The sequence below is a fragment of the Macaca nemestrina genome, chromosome 15 (genome assembly GCF_043159975.1).
Source record: "Macaca nemestrina isolate mMacNem1 chromosome 15, mMacNem.hap1, whole genome shotgun sequence".
In the NCBI taxonomy this organism is placed as follows: Eukaryota; Metazoa; Chordata; class Mammalia; order Primates; family Cercopithecidae; genus Macaca; species Macaca nemestrina.
The window spans coordinates 57,167,849-57,191,466 of record NC_092139.1 but is presented as its reverse complement, the minus strand read 5'-3'; the positions used below and the strand labels follow the sequence as shown (position 1 = coordinate 57,191,466).

At 42.8% G+C, this 23,618-nt stretch overlaps 1 protein-coding gene across 2 annotated transcripts; it reads right to left on the bottom strand.

Annotated features, from left to right (window-relative positions):
• Nucleotides 1–243: 243 nt before the first annotated feature.
• LOC105486757 (cystatin-13-like) lies at nt 244–23,346 on the bottom strand. Of its 2 annotated transcripts, none has more exons than XM_011749807.3 (4): nt 23,006–23,346; nt 21,398–21,754; nt 8,360–8,470; nt 244–583 (listed from the first exon to the last, which is right to left on the bottom strand). In XM_011749807.3, exons 2-4 carry the CDS (start codon nt 21,623–21,625, stop codon nt 500–502), a joined length of 423 nt encoding a protein of 140 aa, XP_011748109.2. In that variant the 5' UTR covers nt 21,626–21,754; nt 23,006–23,346; the 3' UTR covers nt 244–499. The 2 variants fall into 2 exon arrangements, with proteins under 2 accessions (XP_011748109.2, XP_011748110.2); XM_011749808.3 differs by having other exon boundaries at nt 21,398–21,751; nt 23,006–23,326.
• Between the last annotated feature and the right edge of the window lie 272 nt (nt 23,347–23,618).

Genomic DNA, 23,618 nt, shown 5'->3' with positions numbered 1-23,618 from the left:
GGCCAAACTGTCTTTCTGGTTGGATCTGGTTAAAACTAGCTGTTTCTAAGCTAACAGGCTGCATCTTCCAAAAAGTCCTGGGAAGGGAGATTTCTGTAGAAATCCATGGACAGAAACTCTCAAGGCAGCCAGACTCTCAGAGCCTTACAGAAAGTGCCAGCATGCTTGAAGCAATTGAGGACTGGGTCTTCTGGTTATCTAGAAAGATTTGTCCATGAAAAGTAATTTGTACTCAGAGTTGGGTGAGGTGTAGAAACTGCTTCCATTTATTGGTAGCAGATTATCCCAGCTAGTAGGTGAAGTATGCAGCTGGAATAGGCTGTGCAATGCTGTCAAAACACATCATGGATTTTCAACACCAGCCCATGAAGAACACACAAAAATGCAAAAAGCCCAAACAAATGAAGTCAATGGGTTAACTGTGTTGTTCTAGTTCTTGCAAGTGTCTTTGCTGCTTCTTTAAAATGGAAATGAGTGTGCAAAACACGCTAGAAGATAACTACATATCTTTGCATTGTTTCTTCAGCATGGTGAGTTCAAATTTCCATGGTTTAGATGCGACAATAAAAGTACAAAAAACCACCTGAAAAAGACAAAAAGAATACTCAGCTTCTATTTAAAAAAAAACAAAAGCAGAAGTTCCTATTTCCAGGCAGGAGTTAGAATCAGCAGGGCTAATCTGTCTGAGTCAGCCATGCCTCGTCAGACAACAGAGGATCCAGCCCCCTCACCAAACAAGTGCTCATCGGTTCACCTGTTGTGATCTGAGCCATCATGGGTGTGGCTTCATTCACTCCAGGAGGGCAAGGGTCAGAGCCCAAGGACGGGTTATTATTGGAAAATCCCCAACTCTAGCCCTGACTCTCATCCATCCACATGGACTCCCTGTAGCCCACAGAGACCCCAGGCTGCACAGAGCCCTACCCAGGGAATGCAACATTGTAAGAATAGTACCAGGTCCTGCACCCCTTGGGGAAATAAAAATTTGCCAGCAACCAAGGATGAAAGCTTGCAGCTGTAGGACTGGAAGGAAACAAGTAGCTCTCATCCCAGAGTCCTGCAGAATATGTGGGTTTTTGGCTCCCTGCCTGGGAATGAGAACACTGTTTCCCTCCTCTCTCTCCTAAAATCTTCATTTATAATAAAAATATAAAGTAAGAATACTTCCATGAAGTCAGTGTAAACTTGAATGACAGCATCAAGTAGAGAAGAAGTTGTGTAAGATATAAAGGTGTAGGAACAGTTTGGGGGAGAAAATAGGACACGCCACCAGCAACCCAGACAGCGCCTTGCAGAACTGAGTCCAGGCTCCTACACCAGGGCCGGAGGGGGATCCAGGGATGGGGGAGCCTGTGTGTGCCAGTGGTGCAAAGAGAAAGAGTGGGCATCAGGTTTGCCAGAGAGTTGACTAAGTAATCGCTTAACTTCTGGACCAGCCAAGGTAGACAGAAAACAATCAGGAAACAGAGGACCTGAATAACCCAATTATCAAGCTCAACCCTAGAGGATATTTTAGCAATATATATTAAAATTTTTAAGAGGTGAAAAAATATTGGATTAGTAATTCAATTTCTGAGAACCTTGCCTATAAGGAAACAATAATCAGACATACACACACATAGAAATAATACTATTAATTATAGCACTGTCCATAGTAGCTAAAAATTAGGGAAAATCTTAATCAATTCTCAAGAATTGGCTAAATAATACATAGAAGCATCATAAAATAATATCAAATAGTTTCATTACATGATGTTCTAATTTTACAGTTTTAGAAATGCTTAGGTTTTATTATTAAATGAAAATCTAGATCATGAAACAGCATTCATTATGGTCTCAGCTACAAAAAATATAAACATAAAATATTTTTAAACTAAAATATATATCAATATATTTACAGTGGTAAGATTTGGATAAGGGTATTTATAGTTGATTTTAAAAAGCTTAGTATTTTTTAAAATTTCCAAATTTTTTACATTGACTGAATCAGGCCAGTAACTATTTAAAATCATATTGTTTTAAAATTTATTTTCCAAGGATCCCAGATACCCGCACTTTCTTCCTTTCTAAATACCTATAAATAAACCAAGAAAACAGATAGGGTCCAATCTATAGGAGCTTTATGAAACAGGAAAGGATCCCATGCAAGGGCAGAGACAGATAAAAATCTCCACATAGTAAATAGATGTGGGCAAGTGGATAAAAGTTTATTGAGTGCCATGTACTCAAGATAGAGGATGCAATCATAAGAGAAAGCAAAGACAGTAAACCACCTCCCAACCTCTTAAACCCGAAGCCATCCTGATTTTCCTCCTCTCACACTCCATGGCTAATCAATCAGCAAATTCTAAACAAACTTTCATAGACCCAGAATCTGAGCACCTCCCCAATCTAATCAACATTATCTCTCATTCGAGGTATCTCAATAGACTAATAATGGACTCATATGGCTCTCACATCTCCACCCTTGCCACTGTGTCAAATTTTCTCCTTTTGTCCCCCGAGGTCTGCACTCCTCCTGTCTCTACCTGGCTTGTCTTGGAAGACTGACCTCCATGAGCTGCTTCAGTGGGCACCCTTGCCCTCTGACCTCCATGGGCTGCTCCAATGGGCACCCTTGCCCTCTGACCTCCATGGGCGGATCCAGTGGATACCCTTACCCTCTGACCTCCATAGGCAGCTCCAATAGGCACACTTACCCTCTGATCTCCATGGGCAGCTCCATTGGGCACCCCTGCCCTTTGACCTCCATGAGCCACTCCAATAGGCAACTTTACCCTATGACCTCCATGGACTACACCAGTGGGCCCCTTACCCTCTGACCTCCATGGGCTGCTCCAGTGGGCACTCTTGCCCTCTGACCTTCATGGGAAATTCCAGTGGGCACCCTTACCTTCTGACCTCCATGGGCTGCTCTAGTGGGCACCCTTACCCTCTGACCTCCATGGACTACACCAATGGGCACCCTTACCCTCTGACCTCCATGGACTACACCAGTGGGCACCCTTACCCTCTGATTTCCATGGGCTGCTCCAATGGGCACTTTTGACCTCTGACCTCTGTGGGTTGCTTCAGTGGACACCCTTATCCTCTGACCTCTCTGGACCATGCCAATGGGCACCCTTGCTCTATGACCACCATGGACAGTGTCAGTGGGCCCTTCTGGCTTCCAGTTGAGTTTGGCCAAGGGGGAATAAAATCAGAAAAGTGGGAAGCAGGAGTAGAGCGAGGTCAGGGAGTCACAGCGGGTTGGCTGTGTTCCTCCACCTAAGGTTGTGGCCCCAACAGGAGCTGCCTTATTGCTCCAAAAAGAAGGATATTAAAAAGCAAGTCCTATAAATAAAAAAACAAAACAAAACAGAAAGTTCCAAAATTTATGTAAATTTTGAAAAGCATACAGAATTCTTTTACATAGGCAAAAGTTTTTAAACTTAGGTAGAAATGTTACCCACCAATGATAGAAGAGTGGTTATCTTTGAGGGGGAGCATAATAGATGTGTAGCATTTTACTTTTTAAAATAAATAGTAATACCCTTTAGGATGGCTATTACCTAAAAGTCAAGAGATAACGAATGTTGGTGAGGGTGTGGAGAGAAAAGAGCCCTTGTACACTGTTTCTGGGAATGTAAACTGGCACAGTCATTATGAAAAACAGTATGGAGGTTCCTAAAGAAATTAAAAATAGAACTACCATATGACTTAGCAATCCCTCTGGAAATAAAATCGTTACTTCATAAAGATAGCTGCACTCTCGTGTTCATTGCAACATTATTCACAATACCTAGCATGTGGAAACAATGTAAGTGCCCATCAACTGATGGATGGATAAAGAAGATGCAGTACACACACACAATGAAATATTATCCAGCCTTAAAGAAGAAGGGGATCATGTCATTGGCCACAAGGATGAAACTGGAGGAGGCTGTACTAAGTGAAACAAGCCAGACACAGAAAGAAATATATGGCATGATCACACTTATATGTAGAATCTAAAAAAAAAAAAAGAGTCAAATATACAGAGAGAGAATAAAGTAATGGTTACCCACAGAGCAGGCTGTGGGGGGGTTGGGAGATGTAGGCTAGAAGCTACAAATTAGCAGATATAGGATGAAGTTTAATGTACATCATGAGTTAATTAAATTACACTATATTTGGAACTTCTTTTAGATGACTAGATATAGTTGTTCGTGTCACAAAAACAATGCATAATTTTGTGAGATCATGTTATTTTACTTCACTATGGTAACCGTTTTACTATCTATATGAATGACATAATACCATGTGATATATTTTAAATATATCCAATACAATTTATTTTTTAAAATAAATAAAAATAAATTTTTAAAAATAGTGAAAATTAATGTAATAAAATGATAATATTTGTAAAATTTGTGTGGTAGGTGGATAGGCATTTGATATATCATTCTTAGTACTTTCTTGAATTTTTGAAATATTACTTAATTTAAAATTACTTCTAATCTTTTATAAGAATTCACTCTCTAGATTTAGCCACCTGCTTGCACTTGGCATTCTGCTAAGCTGTCTGCTCTTCATTAAAAGATGAGGATTTTGGCCAGGCGTGGTGGCTCACGCCTGTAATCCCAGCACTTTGGGAGGCCAAGTGTAATTCAGCACTCCTGAACACCTGGGGTCAGGAGTTCAAGACCAACCTGGTCAACAGGCTGAAACACTGTCTCTACTAAAAATACAAAAATTAGCTGGGAGTAGGGGCACATGATTGTAGTCTCAGCTACTTGGGAGGCTGAGGCAGGAGAATCTCTTGAACCTGGGAAGCAGAGGTTGTAGTGAGCCAAGATTGTGCCACTGCATTCCAGCCTGGGCCACAGAGCCAGACTCCGTCTCAAAAAAAAAAAAAAAAAAAAAAAAAATCCTCTTTTTTTCTTTTTTTTTTTTTGAGACGGAGTCTCACTCTGTCATCCAGGCTGGAGTGCAGTGGTGCGATCTCAGCTCACTGCAAACTCCGCCTCCTGGGTTCACGCCATTCTCCTGCCTCAGGCTCCGGAGTAGCTGGGACTACAGGCACCGACCACCACACCTGGCTAATTTTTTGTATTTTCGGTAGAGACGGGGTTTCACCGTGTTAGCCAGGATGGCCTCGATCTCCTGACCTCGTGATCCACCCACCTCGGCCTCCCAGAGGCTGGGATTACAGGCATGAGCCACCGCGCCTGGCCTAAATATGAGGATATTTTTAATTGGTATTATGTCTGAGCAGTTTTTGCCAATCACTTATCTGCCACTATTTCCGGCTATCCATGTCTTGTGCTTGCTTTAGGTATTTAGTAAATAGATGAAAAAATACACAGGGCACAGAAATATGCATATATAAGATTTTTCAACACAGTTTCATTTAAGAAAGAAAAAAATTGGAAATAATTTCTATGAGAAGATTACCAAGACAAATGTGAAAAAGAGGAAGTTACATCAAAAAACACACAGTGTGTCAGCAGTTATTTAAATAAAAAGGGAAAGAGAAAAAACACTATGTCATTTATGTAAATTGATAGTGAAATTATCTTAAGGCTGTCCACACAAATGATCCCAGTGGAAACTCCTTGGCAGGGGGCAGAATTGGGGCATTATCCAGGAGTCCAAGGGGCATGACCTCACTGTTATCCCATATATTTTTATGAGAACATACTTTTAGAAAATATTTATATACATTTTAAAATATTAAATTTCAATCTGAAATGTATCCCTGCTAATCAACTACGAGGAGAGTAAGGGAACTTTTTTATTAAGCCTGGCTCCTCTGTGATGAACTTGCCTTTGTGACAGTTTCCATCTGACAACACCCTGGCCTGGCTGGGGTTGTCCCCCATCTTGGCCTAAAATAGCAGCAGCCTGGACCTCTGAGACTATGGGGAACATGCAGGGCCATTGGGCTGGAGTCTTGGGACTGTCCCAGAGCCTTGTAGGACTTCCATGCAGTGGCTGGACTAGTGGAATTGAGACAGGAATACTACAGGGTGGTTGCAGGAGAATAGAACATTCCAGGCAGCAGTTTTGCCTGACTAGCAAAAGGAAATTGTTGAAATAGCTGCAGAAGCTAGGGGCCGATGATACCCTGAAAACCAGGGTGTGGACCAAGCTGGCTAAGACTGACTGGACCCAACATGGCACTGGATTTGACCTAAGTTTCACCTAGGACTTCATTATGTGCTCGTTAACATACTAAATACACACCCATCAGCACTGTGGAGTTCTGGGAACACCCATATTTGGTGTAAAAATGGGTGGCACACCAGTCCAAGAAATCTCCATCTTTTTCCAGGAATTTTCATGAATATTCCAGCTTTGGGTTAAACAAACCCACAAAGGTAGGAGCACCAAACCCTCTTGCACATGACTCTGTCAGGTACACACCCACACTCCCCACATCTTGAGTGTGTTCTTTTTGCTTTGCAATAAATCTATGTATTTTCACTATTTTCAAATTTGTCCTTGAATTCCTTCTCATGAAGGTATCGAGAGCCTGGACACTGTCCAGGGTCAAGGTCCCGCCGGCATTTGGGGACTTCCCCTAGCCCACTGGTATCAGAATCAGCCAAAAAGCATTACTTCCAACCCTACTTCAAAGCAATCACAGGCTTGTGGAGTCCCTGAAGGAGAGGAAAGCTCTTTCAAGGACTGCAGTGGGGGAAGGTCATGCTGTACCTGCTACTGGGCCAGGACTCCTCAGCAAATGGTGCTGGAGTTGACAGTGCACCAAGGTGGCAGCCATCACTTTTTTCTCTATCAGGTCTGATGGCAGCTTCTGTTTCTTCCTCTTAGGAGCTAATTAAGAATGTTTACTCTCTTAGAAGCACCATGTTGTGAGAATGTCCAAGTGTAGGATGACCAATACATCTTGGTTTGACAAAATTTTCCTGGTTTTAGTACTGAAAGGCCTACATCCCAGGAAAGCCTACAGTCTTCGACAAACCAGGATGACTGATCACTCTACAAGTTTGTCTCATGGGGAGTCCCTGAGCAGAATGAGAAGGATGCCTGGCCAGCCCCCCATTGTTTCAGCCATCCCAGTGGAGGTGCCAGACACATGAGTAAAGCAGCTATCTAGAATATTCCTGCCCCAGTAGAACACAGCCCAGGTTGCAGAATAGTGAGAAATAATGAGTTTATTTTACTTTAAGTCACTAACTCTGTGTGTGTGTGTGTGTGTGTGTGTGTGTGTGTGTGTGTGTGTGTGTTGGTGTGTTGGTGGTGATGGTAGCAGCAGCACATGGAGAGTGGCCACTGCCAAGACGTCGGCTGTAGCAGGAAGGTGGGCCCAGGACTCTGGGACAAGCAGGAGCCACGCAGCTTCTGAGTTGTGGGAGGCAGGAGGCCCTGGGTTCAGCTGCAGCTGCCCAAGTCCAGGGATAGACCTGGGCATCTCTTTGCTCTTGAGGGCCTGGGAAGTTCTTCCTGCTCCCCACAGTCTTGGAGATGCCTGCTTATACTGACTGGCCTCTCCCCCTCCTGGCACCTGCTCTGATCATGGAGCAAGGCAGGGACGGAACCCGGAGTTGTTGCAATCCAGTTGGGTGCACGCCGGCTTAGGGCAGCTGTAATACTCTGACCCCCTCCAGTCTTTGGGCACCAAAGAGCACAGGAGAGAGGCTGAGAGGGGTGCTGAGGACAGCTCAGCACTGGCCTGCTGGTGCCACTTGGCATGAACAGCCTGGGCCATGAAGGGTGGTAGAAGGCAGACAGGCTCCTGGGCAGAAGGGGGTGGGTCCCGGGTGAAGCCCCACCTTCAGGCTGGGGAGGACCTGAGGCCTCTGGGCTGGACTGCCAGTCCTGCAGACCAGAGCAGGAACTTGTACTTATTGCTGGGCCCACCCATGGCTGACCATAGACCAATCAGCACACACTTCCCTCTCTGAAGACCATAGACACCGCCAGACTCAGATAAAGCGGAGGACAGACAAACAGCTGCAGAGAGGAGCTATCCAGATGACCAGTTGCAGAAAGGAGCTACCCTCTCTGCTGAGAGCTGAACACTCTGAATAAACTGCCTACAGAGAGGAGCTACCCACCACGGAGTTTCCTCTGAGCTGTTCTAACACTCAATGAAGCTCCTCTTCATCTTGCTCGCCCTCCACTTGTCTGTGTACCTCATTCTTCCCAGAAACAGGACAAGAACTTGGGCAAAGGTGCCACCAGTCGTAGAGGTTTCCAGCCAGAAAAGCAACACCCCAACGATCCCATAACATTCGGGAAGGGAAGGCTGGCATCAGTAACAGATAATAGAAATGATGCTCTGTGTCTAGAACCTGGTCATCCACAGTACTGAATATGATGTGGTACACAAATCTTACCAGGGCAAGGGATTCTCCTTGTCTCAGCCACATACCTTTTGCATTTTGGGATCCTCTTGAAAAGCACAGTTTTCATCTTCTGAAATTTTCTTGCAAATGGTTCGGGCAATTTTGACCTCAATATAGTACTCCAAACTATCTGTCACCTGTCAATGAATAATGTAAAAATAATATATTATTAAAGAATATGTAATATCAATTGTCATCTCTGGTAAATGAACATGTCATTGACTACTCAGGGGAAAGAATATCTTTCTGTCTTCCCCCTCTTCAACTGTTTTCTGTCCAGAAGTTTTGGGGTGATTTGGAAGGTTTCTTATCTTGATATCTCTGTCTTTCTCTCTCATCATAGTATTTAATTTTAAAGTAATGGTAACTGTCTCCAAAATAAAGCAAGAAAATGATTCCCCCAAAAATTATTTTCCTGGGGAAGCTAATGGTTTGCTTATTAGAGCTTGGGAAACAGCAGAGCTTCTAGCATCTTCATGCCTAATCCATAGATATTGAGGAAATAAAACTATGACCCAGAACTAGAACTCGCTTAGTGTGTATTTGTATTGATTCTCTCTAAAGTCTCCTATTCTTTGTCAATCTCAGTATCCACACCTTATTGAAATACGGATTCCTCCAAAATTTCTGCTTCTCAGGGCGTTCTACCTGCACGAAGCCCCTAGCAGCCCTTCTGTTCAAGGAGAGCCTCTTGGGGAAACAGAACAGCTCAATGGCAAAAGTGGAATTTATTTAAAAATAAGCAAGAAAACAAGGTTTACAAGACTTGGGGGAGAGAACATATTAAAGAGAATGACCAAGTTTAAACACAATAACTGGTCCCAGAAGAATCAGAGACAACTGACAAAATATTTAAAAAATTTTTAAGAAATTCTAGAAAAGTTTCCTAGGCATTGAACAAAGGGAGTGTGGTAGGCAGAATTCTAAGATGCCCCCAGGAGTCCTGCTCCCTGTTGTGTGTGCCCTGTGGGATCCCTAGGACTATGAATGGGATGGATTTTACTTCTGTGATTAGGCTATCCTCTAGGGGAGAGCTGAATTAAAACAGGGAGATTGACTTGGTTGACCTGACCGATTCACATGAGCCCTTTAAATCTTGGATCGAGCAATTTCACTTTTGGATGTACACCTAACTTCAAAGACACACACATGTACAAATACAGGTACACCTCATTTTATTGTACTTTGAATTATCATGTTCTTCACAAATTGAAGGTTTATGGCAACCTTGAGTCAAGCATCTATCGGTACCATTTTTCCAACATGCACGTGCACATTTCCTGTCTCTGTGTCACATTTTGGCAAGTGTCAAAATATTTCAAACGTTTTCATTATTATTACATCTGTTATGGTAATTTGTGATCAGTAGTCTTTGATGTTACCATGTAATTGTTTTGGAGCACTAAGAACCATGACCATGTAAGTCAATGAACTTAAATCTATAAATAGGTGTGTCCCTACTGCTCCACAGACTGGCTATTTCCCATCTATCTCCTCTCCTTAGGTCTCCCTATTCCCTGAAACACAGTAATACTGAAATAAAGCCAACTAACAACCCTACTGTTGCCTCATTGTAATGTGAAAAGAAGAGTCACACATATCTCACTTTAAATGAAAAGCTAGAAATGATTAAGATTAGTGAGGAAGGCATGTTGAAATCTAAGATAGGCTGAAAGCTAGAACTCTTGCACCAGTTAACAAAACTATGAATGCAAAGAAAGAGTTCTTGAAAAAAATTAAAGATGCTCCTCTAGTGAACACGTAAATGATAAGACAGCAAAACAGCCTTATTGGTGATATAGAGAAAGTTTTAATGGTCTGGATGAAAGATCAAACTAACCACAACATTCCCTTAAGCCAAACTCTAGTCCAGAGCAAGGCCCTAACTGTCTTTAAGTCTATGAAGGCTGAGGGAGGTGAGGAAGCTGCAGAAGAAAAGTTGGAATTTAGCAGAGACTGGTTCAAGAGGTTTAACAAAAGAAGCCATTTCCATAACATTAAAGTACAAGGTAAAGCAGCAAGTACTCATGTAGAAGCTATAGCAAGTTATCCTGAAGACACAGCTAAGATCATTGATGGAGGTGGCTACACAAACAAGAGATTTTCAATGTAGATCAATCAGCCTTCTGTTAGAAGAAGATGCCATCTAGTACTTTCATAGCTAGAGAGAAGTCAATGTCTGTCTTCAAAGCTTCGAACGACAGGTTAACCCTCTTGTTAGAGGCTAATGCAGCTGGTGACTTTAAGTTGAAACCAATGCTCATTTACTATTCTGAAAATCCTAAAGTACTTAAGAATTATGCTAAATCTACTCTACATATAAGAAAACATCAAATCTTGGATGAAAGCATTTTTGTTTACAGCACGGTTTACTGAATATATTACGCCTACTACTGAGACATAATGCTCAAAAAAAAAAAAAAAAAAAAAAGCACATGCACAATTCCCTTCATAGGATTGCTGCTCATTGATAATGCACCCGGCCACCCAATAGCTCTAGTGGAAATATACAAGGATTTATATTGTTTCCATGTTGGCTAATACAACATCCATTCTGTAGGAGTAATTTCAACTCTTAAGTGTTGTTATTTAAGGAAAACATTTCATAAGGCTGTAACTTCCTCTGATGGATCTGGGATCTGGGCAACTTCTTCTGATGGATCTGCGATCTGGGTAACTTCCTCTGATGGATCTGGGCAAAGTAAGTTGAAAACCTGGAAAGGATTCACCATTCTACATGCCATTCAGAACATGCGTGATTCATGGGAGGAGTTCAAAATATCAACATTAACAGAAATTTGGAAGAATTTGATCCAATCATCATGAATGACTTTGAAGGACTCAAGACTTCAGTGGAGGAAGTAATTGCAGATGTGGTGGAAATAGCAAGACGACTAAAATTAGAAGTAGAACTGAAAATGTGACTGAATTGCTGCCATCTCATAATAAAATGTGAATAGATGAGGAGTTGTTTCTTAGAGATGAGCAAAGAAAATGGTTTCTCGAGATGGAATTGGTTTCTGGTGAAGATGCTGTGAACATTGTTGAAATGACAACAAAGGATTTAGAATATTACACAAACTGAGTTGATAAAGCAGCTGCAAGGTTTGAGAGGGTTGACTCCAATTTTAAAAACAGTTCTACTGTGAGTAAAATGTTATCAAACACCATCACATGCTACAGGAAAGTTTTCATGAGAGTAAGTCAATCAATGTAGCAAACTTCACTGTTATCTTATTTTAAGAAATTGCCACAGTCTCCTCAACCTTTAACAGCCACTACCCTGCTCAATCAGCAGCCACCAACATCGAGACAAGATCCTTCACCGGCAAAAGATTACAATTGGCCTAAGGTTTAGGTATCATTTGCATTATTAACAATACAGTATTTTGAACTAAGGTACACATTTTTAGATTTAGGGCTATTGGACACTTAATAGACTCCAGTATAGTGTAAACATAACTTTATTGGCACTGGGAATCCAAACTATGTGTGTGACTCACTTTAGTGTGATATTCAGTGTATTGCATGGAATACAATGCAATGGATTGTATTATAGAACTGAATCCACGAGGCACCGTATCCACGAGGTATGCCTGTGTGTGCATAGTGTCACTACTCATACAGTCAAAGACGGAAAACAACCCCAATATGTATCAACAATAGCAGGATAAATACATGGTAGTGTGCTTATATGATGAAATTCTCTACAGCAGTAAGAATGAGCATACTTTTTTTTTCTTTAAGATTCCACACATAAATGAGATCATGCAGTATTTTTCTTTCTGCGTCTGATTTCTTACTTCACTTAACATAAAAAGGGAAGTGGGTCAGGGAAGAAATGGAGAGACATAGGTCAAAGGATAAAAAGTCGCAGATATGTAAGTCAAACAAGTCTAGAGTTCTAATGTACATCATGAGGACAAAGTCAAGGTTACTGTATTGTATTTGGGATTTTTCTGAAAGTGTGGATTTTGGGTATCTTGATCCCCATAAAAAGGTAACAATGTGTAATGATGGATATGTTAATTCACTCGACAGTAGTAACCATTCCATTATCTACAGGCATATGAAAATATCATGTTGTATACTTTAAATATATACAATAATTTTTTAAAAAAATAAAACACTTGATTTTGAAAAAAACAAAAGGAGTATATTATTGCTACATGCCACAACATGAACGAAACACGCAAACGTAATATTGAAAGACACAAGCCAAACCAAAATAACACAGTATGTGGGATCTCACACCTATGAAGTTCAAGCAGCAGGTAAAGCTGTGGTGTGAGGGCTATACACTTAGGCAGTGTTCACGGTAAAGGTTTCTTCCAGGGCAGAGCAGGGAAGAGTGGCATACATAACTCCACGAAGCCTGAGAAGTTCTCTCCAGACTATACGGGGAATCATTTCATTTTAAAGCATTCATTTTAAAGTGATTCATTCTGCTTGACATCTATGCGTTATGAACTTTTCTGTTTTTGTGTTGGTTTCACAATGAAAAGGTTTTAAGGAATAAATGGGAATTCTTATTTTTAAAAGGTTTTTAAAAGAATAATGTAAAGGGCTTTTCCTACTCAATAGCAACTCTACAATACCGACTCAGGAACAAATAAAAGAATCAAGGATCCTACAACAAACCCAGTTATATTTGGATACTTAGTCAATGGTGAGTTGGCTTTTCAAAACACAGAGGCCTTTTATAGAGAGGGTTAGGGAAATTTACTATTTTAAAAAGTTAAAGTTAGATCCAGTACCCACATCATAAATAAAAAATAATTCCAAGATAAATTACTGAGCTAAAATTATAAATGTCTTAGAAGAACCGTGTTAGATACGAGTTCTAAATTTCTCTTCAAAGAATCAGTATGTCAGTATGTTCAATTCTTTGCCTTCTACTTTTAAACTTAACTTCCTCATAAAGCAACCTTTTTCGATCACCTGCTCCACCCTGACTCATTCAGATTACCTGCTCTGCCCTGACTCATTCTCCACCCTGACTCATTTCGATTTCCTTCTCTGTCATAACTGTTTTTCCCGCCAAACCACTCACCTCGTCACTCTCTTTAAATTAGCCAATCAGAATTAGTTTAGCCTGTGCAGTCTAATCCTAGCCAGTAGGGGAATGACAGGGCAGCAGGGGCCATGTGCGTCAGGAATAAGAACTTTTCCCCTCCCTTGTCCAGGTGTGGGCTCACCGTTGCTCCATCTGTGAGGATGCACCCTGCTATAGAAGTAAATTGCCTTGCTGAGAGGAAAAAAAGAAAATGTTATATTCGAGTGCTATTTCTTTTGCGGCACTGAAACTTTATGTATAACAATTGTAACTGTTGTACTCAAAAATGGAAAAGGACTTCTTAAGCAAGATATAAACTCCAAACAACATATGAGAAGAAAAAACAAATGTTATTATGTCAATTTTTAAAAAAAATCTTAAAGACATTGTAAGCAAAATTAAACTGCAAGCAACAGACAGGCAAGCACAAAATATTGGCAGTACATACGAGAACCATAGTTTAATATGAATAGTACATAAAGAACATCTATGATTCTGAAAGAGCAAGACAAGCAATGCAAAAGAAAAAGAGAAACAATTCTTAGAAGTAAACATATATTGCAGATAAATTCAATGAAAGACAATTGCTCACTCTATAGGGGAATTTAAAAAATGTTATTTTTGCCTCCATCAGACTGGCAAACATCTGAAAGACAAAATGAGACCGCAGCTGGAGAAAATGAGAAGCAAGAGGTACTCAGACCTGCAGTATTGCCAAAAATCTAACGTAATTTAGCCCTTTTAAGAGGCAATTTGCCATTATTTTGCAAATGTACTCTTTAACCAATGAATTCAAATTCAAGATACTATCGGTATTAGTCAGGGTTCTCCAGAGGGACAGAACTAATGGAATAAATTTGTATATAGAAGGAGTTTATTAGGGAGAATTTGTTGACACGATTACGAGGCAAAAATCCCATAGCAGGCTGTCTGCAAGCAGGGAAAGAGAGAAGCCAGTAGTGGCTCAGTCCAAGTTCAAAAGCCTCAAAACCAGGGAAGCTGGCAGTGCAGCCAAAGGCCCAAGAGGCCCCAGGGACCCACTGGTGCAAGTCCCAGAGTCCACAGGCTGAAGAACCTGGAGTCAGATGTCCAAGGACAGGAGAAACAAAACATCCAATGCAGGAAGAAAAGAGCCAGAAGCCTCAGCAAGCAAAGCCATCCTTGTCTCCCACCTGGCCTGCATTGTCCTAGCCTCACTGGCAGCAGATTGGATGGTGCCCACCCACACGGAGGGTGGGTTTTCCTCTCCCAGTCCACCGACTCAAACATCCATCTCCTCTGGCAGCACCCTCACAGACACACCCGGAAACAAGACTTAACCGGCCATGCCGGCATCCTTCAATCCAGTCAAGTTGACACCTGATTTTAACCTCACAATATCATAGCAACACATAAAAAGGAATATTCATTGTTTCACTTTTCCTATCAACAAAACTCATGGTCCATTAGGAAATGGGCAAAAAAAATTTATGGCACATCATCTCATGAAATATGACGACGAGGTGGATCTAAGTGTGTTTATGTAGCTTTTTCAAGACATGTTTCAAGTGGCCAAAAAAGTAGAGAATAGCATAGAAAGCATGATTTTATGACTATAAAGTATACTTTTAAATAATTCAGACACATATGTAAGTACATAGAAAACATCAAGAAGGATAGAGCATGCTGCTCTTAGTGGTGCCCTCAAGAAGGACAAGCCAGACTGGAAATGCAAGAAATTGAGGGTTTGCTTTCATTTTTTTTAAAAAAACTTCCAACTGTACTCTTCAAACTTTTTGGTGACTGTATATCAAGTTTCTTAACCTCAGCGCTATTGATATTTTGAGCTGGATCCCTCTTTGTTTGGAGGCTGCCATGTGCATTGCAGGATGGTTGGTAGAATCCTGAGACTACACTCACTAGATGTCAGGAGCAGCCACCTCTAGTCATAACAACAAAAAAGTCCCTCCAGGCATTGCCGAAACACCCCTAAGGAGCAAAAGCCACTCCTAATTGCAAATCACTGCCGTATATTTGAGTCGTATGTCATGAGTTGAAATTACAGTAAAAAACTAACAGCTCTAGGCCGGAAGCAGTGGCTCATACTTGTAATCCCAGCACTTTGGGAGGCTGAGACGGGTGGACTACGAGGTCAGGAGATCAAGACCACCCTGGCTAACACAGGGAAACCCCATCTCTACTAAAAAAACACAAAAAAATTAGCCGGGCATGGTGGTGGGCACCTGTAGTCCCAGCTACTTGGGAGGCTGAGGCAGGAGAATGACATGAACCTGGGAGGTGGAGCTTCCAGTGAGCGGAGATTGTGCCACAGAGTGAGACTCCGTCTCAAAAAAAAAAAAAAAAAAAAAAATACTTACAGCTCTAATTCATACTCGTCAGCTACCAAAGCAACCACTAATCCTATCTTGACCCACACTTGCTCAGGAAATAGTAGGCAGGTGGAGTCCTGGCTGCTGAGGAGCCCCTCAGTCTTTACACAGACAGGCCCGTCTGACTCCTGGCCATCTGAAGACCCCCCCACTCCGCTCCCCTGTGGCTACACTTTTTCCCCCACCTTCGCTCCATTGGGCATTGTTCAGAGGCAGGTGCTGATGAAGAAGAGCATAGCAGCCTGAGTTTACTTTTATTTATTTTCTTTTATTTTTTTGAGACAGGGTGTAGCTCTATTGCTCAGGCTGGAATGCAGTGGTACAACTACAGCTCACCGCACCCTCGACTCCTGGGCTCAAGCAATCCTCCAGCCTCAGCCTCTGGAGTATCTGGGACTATAGGCAGGCACCACCACACCCAGCTAATTTTCTTTTTCTTTTTTTTTTTTTTAAATGTACAGACGAAGTTCGCCATGCTGACCAAGCTGATCTCAGGCTCAGGCAATCCTCTCACCTCAGCCTCTCAAAGTCTGAGATTACAGGTGTGAGCCACCACACCTGGCTCAGCCTGGCTTTAAATCTTGACTCTTCTACTTACTAGCTGTGTGGCTCTGGGCGAGTTACTAAACCTTTCTGTGACTGTTTCCTCCCCTGTAAAGTAGAAGAAGGTAGTTCTAGCTTAGTGAGCTATGAGACCTGAGTGCATCTGCAGAAAGCAACCAGCCCTGGTGCCAAGTAAACTAGAATTCTCTCATTGCTGTGTGGCTCCAGGCTGCTGGGGATGGAATGCTCCTTGCACCAGCACTCACGTTGCACAAACTCTGTAGCAGAACTCAGTCTACCAACAGATAGTCTAGCATGATGACATCAGTTATTAACAGTGTATCGTATGCTTGAAACTTGCTCTTAGAGTAGATTTTCAGTATTCCTAACACACACAAACAAAAAAGTAACTATGTAAGGTTACGGGTATGTCAATTAGCCTGATTTTGGTAGTCATTTCACAATGTATAGAGCAAAACATCATGGTGTATACCTTAAAAATAAATAGAAACATTTAATGTGTCAAGAAATAATTAATAAAATTGCTTCAAATGTCCAAAAGAAAATAAAAGAGCAGCATCTATAAACTTTTCCCTAAAGGAAAGTTGGTAAAGATTTTAGGCTTTGCAGGCCAAGCTGTTTCTGTAACTACTCTGTTTAAAAGCCTGCAGCAGGCTACACTTCACTAATCCCTGACACAAATCGGCGTATTTTTGTGTTTTTTTTTTGTTTGTTTGTTTGTTTTTTGAGACGGAGTCTCACTGTGTTGCCCAGGCTGTAGGGCAGTGGCGCGATCTCGGCTCACTGCAAGCTCCACCTTCTGGATTCACGCCATTCTCCTGCCTCAGCCTCCCGAGTAGCTGGGACTACAGGCACCCACCACCACGCCTGGCTAATTTTTTGTATTTTGAGTAGAGACGGGGTTTCACCGTGTTAGCCAAGATGGTCTCGATCTCCTGACCTCGTGATCAGCCCGCCTCGGCCTCCCAAAGTGCTGGGATTATAGGCTTGAGCCACTGCGCCTGGCCCAGATCGGTGTATTTTTAACTTAAATCTCCCAATAAGCTATGGCTGTTTTCTTTCCATAACGCCTATGTATATATTATTAAGTTTAAACTGAATTGTCACCAAGAATTTTTCTTTTTGCTTTTATGGTGTGTTGTTTGGGGGATGGTACATAAAAAAAATATTTTTCTGTGCTCTTTTTCCAGCAGTATGTAGCTGTAAGGTCAAGGAATTTTAAATACTTGTGTTGTAGTCTCTTACTGAATCTGTTTCTACCTGATTGTTTTGAATTATTGCCTGCATTCCAAAGCTCACAGTGAACTGAAAAATAAAACGTTCATTCACGGAAAAAAAAAAAAAAAGCAAGAAACAATACAAAATGGTATATAATTTTTTAGATATCCCAGTATTCGGTTTACTGTTACTATTAAACACCTGCCTATAAAGCAAAAACACTATTTTACTGATGTAAGTAGGGCAGCTTAGACACGGAGAAATCCAAGAAAGTGGAATAGTTCTGGAGGGGGTGGGAACTCACTGAGAACAGCTGTTAAACATGCCTGAGAGGCTGCAGGCTGCCTGTGTTCTAAGGTTTTAATTTCGCTCATTCGTGGCACATTTCTGGTCACAGGTGTCCTCTACTCAAGCAACACAAGCAACATAACCAGACCTACAGAAAGAACCAGAGGGAGCCAAGGTCCCACAGAGCATGGCAAGATGCATAAGGGGCCTAATGTCCCAGCACTATGGGGGATGCAGCCTCCCAGTGAACCTTCTCTCCTGATCAGATAAGAAAACAGGAAAGTAGGGCAGGTGGCCTGGCAGCCTGGAGATATGAACATGAAAAGTCAAAGGGAAGGCAGCAGAGATGAGCTCGAGGAGGAGGAGGAGGAGCACGGAGAGGCATCTCTGCATGGTGCTTCATGCCAGCACCTCCATGACCCAATCTCAGTGTCGCCTTCCACCTCTGCCACCCTCTCACCCCCCGGACTCCGGAAGACTGATCTTATTCCTGGGCCTTCATGGTGTTCCACCCTGTCCTGTCTTGGGCGCCTGCCAAGCCACAGGACAATAACTTCTCTCAGGAAATTTAACGCAGGTACAAGGCTCTCTTCTATTATATAACCCAGACTAAAATCTCATCAATTGTCCCAATAATATCCTTTATAATTTTTTTCTTTTCTTTTATTGAGAAATAAACATAAAACCCTAAACTCCAATGGACTGAATAGACCCCCTCTAGGCCAAGGGGACCCCAGAGAAACCTTAAAAACTGAATTCCCAGCCATAATGGGATGGGAGGTCAGACATACCTCAGTGTGTCCTCTCCTCACTAACCTTTAATTTGTATCCTTTCTTAAGGAGTAAGCAGAAACCAACACTGGAAAACAAGAAATAAACGACTAATTCTTTTATGGCCATTAGTCAATCACCTGAGGCCCAGACCAGACACCCTCTTCCCGCTTTGCATTTTGATGTGAGAGCTCCCCAGCTTCACAAGGCATCCCTTCCTGAAAACTAACCACCACCTCTGGACTGGTTTTGGCTGACGTGTGAAGGATGCACAGTGAGGGTTTTTGTGACTCTGCTTCAGCTTTTGCCATCAGAGGACTGAAAATCCACCTTTGGATCATGCTAATATCATCAGTTTTTTTAAGATGCAACCCATGAAGAGGCATGAAGCTCAACTGTGCATGCATACATTTTTCTTTAATAAATATTCATGACTCCTCCTATACCTTATTAAATATGTATACTTAGCCAGCTCATTCAGCACAGATTCCTGTCTTACGCTTCTTCCCTCAAAGTGCCTCTTTCCAGCTTCTGTCAGAATTCCCAGCCTGTCAGAATGGTCACCCTGCAGGCTGCAACCCTTTAGAGAAACAACGCTCTCCTTTTCAAATTCATAAACCAGACTGAATCTCTCTCTAGTTGATACCGAGATAATACAGGACCACCTTCTGCATTTAGTTGTCATGCTTCGTAGGTCTCCTTTGTTGGGGAACAGTTTTCTAGCATTTTCCCCCATTTCTCATGATATTGGTATTTTAAGTGGTCTTATAGAATGTACTGAATTATGGATTTGTCTAATTTCTCCTCTGATTACATTCAAAGTATGCATTCTGGGCAAGAATACCATATACAGGTGCTGGCATCCCCTCTGTGCACATTGTGTCAGGAAGTATGTGATGCCAATTTGTCTCAGTGTTGGTGGTGAGCATTTGGTAAGAAAGGTGTTTATCAAATTTCCTGATTAGAAGGGTGTCTTTTCCCCTGGTAACTAATAAGCAATCCCTGCAATGGTTCACACCAAACACTCTCATCCAGTGGTTGTAGGATTCATAGATGATCTTTGCCTGAAATAGTTATGACCGTGGTGGTGGTGAGAAGATACAACTAGAAGGTGGCATAGTTTTCTAGTTAGGCCATTTCTTTTACATTTTTGAGTTGGCATTTTCCTGTAAAGAGGAGCCTCCCTTCTGTCCAGGCTCCTTTCCCAGCATCAGCTGCACTCACTCAATGTGTTGTAACCCATCCTTGCCACGGCCCACATTGATGATGCACAAATGGTCCAAACTTGCTCCCTTTAAGCTGCCTTCTGGGCTCTTATCTCTGCTTTTTGATGTGACTATAACCACTTTTAAGTGATTTTAATGGATATTTTATGTTTCATCTCCATCCCAGTATAACAAATAATTAAATATAATTTGTTTTCCTTCAAAAACTCCTAAAATAAAATAAATATATTGTGGCTAAAGGCATCTCTCAGTTGTGTCTTCCATTCCTAGTTTCAGTAGCCATCTGCAGATGATGGGCTCTGTTCAGACTGATGTAAACCAAAACCAAAATTCTAAGACCTCTCAAGTGACTGAATGGACCCCCTCTCAGTCAAGGGCATTCCAAAGTAAAACTGAAACACTAGTTCAGGCCATGACGGGAAGCGGGGTCAGACACGCCTCATTATACCCTCCTCCCTTTGAAATTCAGAAACAACTGATCAGCTTTAACATTAAAACAGAGGTCTTCGGACTGACAGAACAGATTATTTGTAGCAATAAGATACCAAATTCCAACTTGACTCTACTATAGCATCCCAAGACACATACAGGTCCTGAAAGAAGCATTTAACCCCAAAATATATTTCTTTGATGAATTTTGAAATGGCCCTGCAAAACCAGCTCTTACGGGGGTAAATCTGCATTCTGTAGAGAATCCTCTTCCTGTTCCAGGTCTTTTCCTAATCCAGGAGAGAATTAACTAAAAGTTTGGCACTTTTAAAGGCCTGATAAGAGACATTTACCATCTATTCTCTCTGAAGCCTGCCACCTGGAGGCTTCATCTGCATGATTATTAACTTTGGTCTCCACAACCCCTGATCTTAACCCAGACATTGCCTTCTATTGATTCTAGGTTGGGTTTTTTCGTTGTTGTTTGTTTGTTTGAGATGGAGTCTTGCTCTTGTTGCCCAGGCTGGAGTGCAATGGCATGATCTTGGCTCACCACAACCTCCGCCTCCCTGGTTCAAGCAATTTTCCTGCCTCAGCCACCAAAGTAGCTTGGATTACAGGCATGCACCTCCACACCCAGCTAATTTTGTATTTTTTTTTTAGTAGAGACGGGGTTTCTCCATGTCGTTCTGGTTGATCTTGAACTTCCGGCCTCAGATGATCCACCCCCCTCAGCCTCCCAAAGTGCTGGGATTACAGGTGTGAGCCACCACGCTGGGCTGATTCCAGGTCTTAAGGTAACAACTTAACTCTTTCAACCAATCGACCATCAGAAAAATCTTTGAATCCATCTATGACCTGGAAGCCCCCACTTCGAGTTGTCCTGCCTTTCTAAACCAAACCAACTTACACCTATGTCTATTGAATGATGTATGCCTATAACTTCTATCCCCCTAAAATGTACGATATTAAGCTATAAACCACCTTGGGCACACGTACTCAGGACCTTCTGGGGCTGTATCACAGGCCCTGGTCACTCAGGCTTGGCTCAGAAGAAACCCTTTTAAATATTTTAGAGTTTGACTCTGTTTGTCGACACTGAGGGCAGGGAGTGAAAGGGCAAGGAGCAAGCACCCCACCCACCTGCTCCTGGCTCTTCAGAACCTTCAGCGCCCTAAAGCTGAACTTGTCTCTGCTGGCCTTGTTATACTCCTTCATGGCGAACCAGAGTGCCTGCTGCACATACACGTAGTTTTGAGGGATATCTTGGAATGTCCTCACCACCTTCGTTGAGCTCCAGGCTTGGACTCCTCTGGATGCAAGGGCCATAGTGGCCACTAGCAGCAGCAGGGCCTGGCAGAGCCTGACCATTGTGCCTCAGCCAAGGGTCACAGGCCAAGCACCATCTATCCTTTCAGGACTGGGGCCAGGTGTGGCACGCTGGCCCCTGCTGCCTCTGAAGATGCACAGACACTGGCACCCCAGCTTCTCTTGGCGCTGCTGATTAAAAGGAAGGAACTTCTGTTAACACGGTGGTGATATTGTAGTAGAATTAGAAATATACATTTGGTCTTCACCCCAGGTTTTTAGCAGGAAGCACCTAAAACCCTTACAATTGCCTGAGTGGTTGAGATGTGACAGCAGCATCTTGGTTATTTCTAACATGCCCTTTTTAACCACACCTGAGTGTATGCTAATGAGGTGAACCCTGGTGGGATCCCAGATAGTCTCAGGATGGAGGCTGGTTGCAGTGTGGTTAGTGGGTTGGACCTTTCAGCCCCACCCTCCACCCCAGGGAGGAAAGAGAGGCAAAAGATTGTGTTAATCACCAATGACCAGTTAATCAACCATGCCTATGAAATGGAGCCTCCATGAAAAGCAGGGTTGAGAGCATTCCATAGGCACTTTGTGTGCCTTATGTAATCACTGCCATCCCCCATGGGGCTGTTTAGTGAGTAACCCCTTTATATAGGAGGAAAATGAGGCTCATCAAGAGGTCAAGAGAGCACCTAAGCATACTTGATGGAAGCATCCACTCTTTAACTCAGGGCCTGCCCTTCCTTGTAACCTATCTCAATCTAAGAGATACACACATGTAGATAACAGCTTGGAATGTACATTTGCTTTTGAGGATATCCAATTCTACTATAGAATATAAATGAGCATGTAGTTTGTAAGACAGGCAAACCGGTTAAAATGTGTATAGAGAGTGGGCAAATAGAGACACACGTAGGCAGAAATCGTAAGTTGTGTTAATGAAATATATGTGGAGGCAGTGTATATCTAAGTTGAACACAGAACGTGTTGACAAAACTAAGAGACACCTGATATCTATCAGGCACTAAATATAAATGACATACACACAGCCAGAAGATTCATAAGGTTTTAATCTGGCCACCGTCTGGTGACATCATTCTGGTACCCTACAAGCTCTCCCCTAGAAATGCAAATCAAGTCCTCAGCTATGCAGGAGGTTCATCAGCTGGCTGGGGCAGCCCTGCCTGCATCTGTTCATAAACCAGTGTGTGTGACTGACAAGCACCTTCCATCTCTAGGACTCTTGCCCAAGTGTCCACTGTGGCACCCCCACCCTACCATTACTGGGGAGCTGATGCGACTGAGAGAGATGGGGGATGTGAACACGGAGGACCTAGGACCAGGCAGATGGTCTCCTCACCGTCACCCCATTTCTCTGTGTTTTAAGCACATTGACCTGTTCCACCCTCTTCCCGCTCCTTATTTTACACTGACCTGACACTGGTGGGCTTCCAGCAGCTCACTCTGACAAGGAAGCCTTTCTGCTCTATGGTCTCTGGATCACCTTCCAGGGTGGGCTTGGAGGCCACTCTGGCAAGCACACCACAGCTACACCATGGGCCCACTTCAGATCCAAGTTCTTCACCACGTTCCTGGCTGCTGGCCCTCGAGCCGACGGTCCCGGCCCACAGGTGGTATTGCCCTCCTTCGTGAGGACTTGAACTGACTGCCGGCTGCCCCTTGGCTGTTCTCTGTCCCCAGCACGCTCAGTTCATGCCTCTGTGCATGGTCAAGTGTCTGCTGGGGTCTGCACTCCAGGGTGCTTCTGCCCTCTGGCTTTACTCCCCAGCCAGGTAGTCACACCCATGGCCCCTTTATGAGGTCAGCCCACGCCCTCTGATGCTGCTCAAGTGAAGGACGCCTCTGGCCACCAGCCCTCGGAAGGCCATGGGCTCACCAAGGCCTGCCAGTTTGCAGAAGTCCCTCACCTTGTCCCACACCTGCTGACTTTCTAAACTTCTGTCCCCTGGACTGTGCTGGGTACATGTGACAACACCTCGATGGCCATGTCTTTCAGAGCCCCATTATGCGATACCATGACCCTAGA

Coding starts and splice junctions, on each gene's coding strand:
- LOC105486757 (XM_011749807.3), bottom strand. CDS start 21,625: ATGGTCAGGCTCTGCCAGGCCCTGCTGCTGCTAGTGGCCACTATGGCC. Junction 8,471..21,397: donor TTCTGAAGAGCCAGGAGCAG/GTGGGTGGGGTG, acceptor ATTCATTGACAG/GTGACAGATAGTTTGGAGTA. Junction 584..8,359: donor AGGATCCCAAAATGCAAAAG/GTATGTGGCTGA, acceptor TGTCTTTTTCAG/GTGGTTTTTTGTACTTTTAT.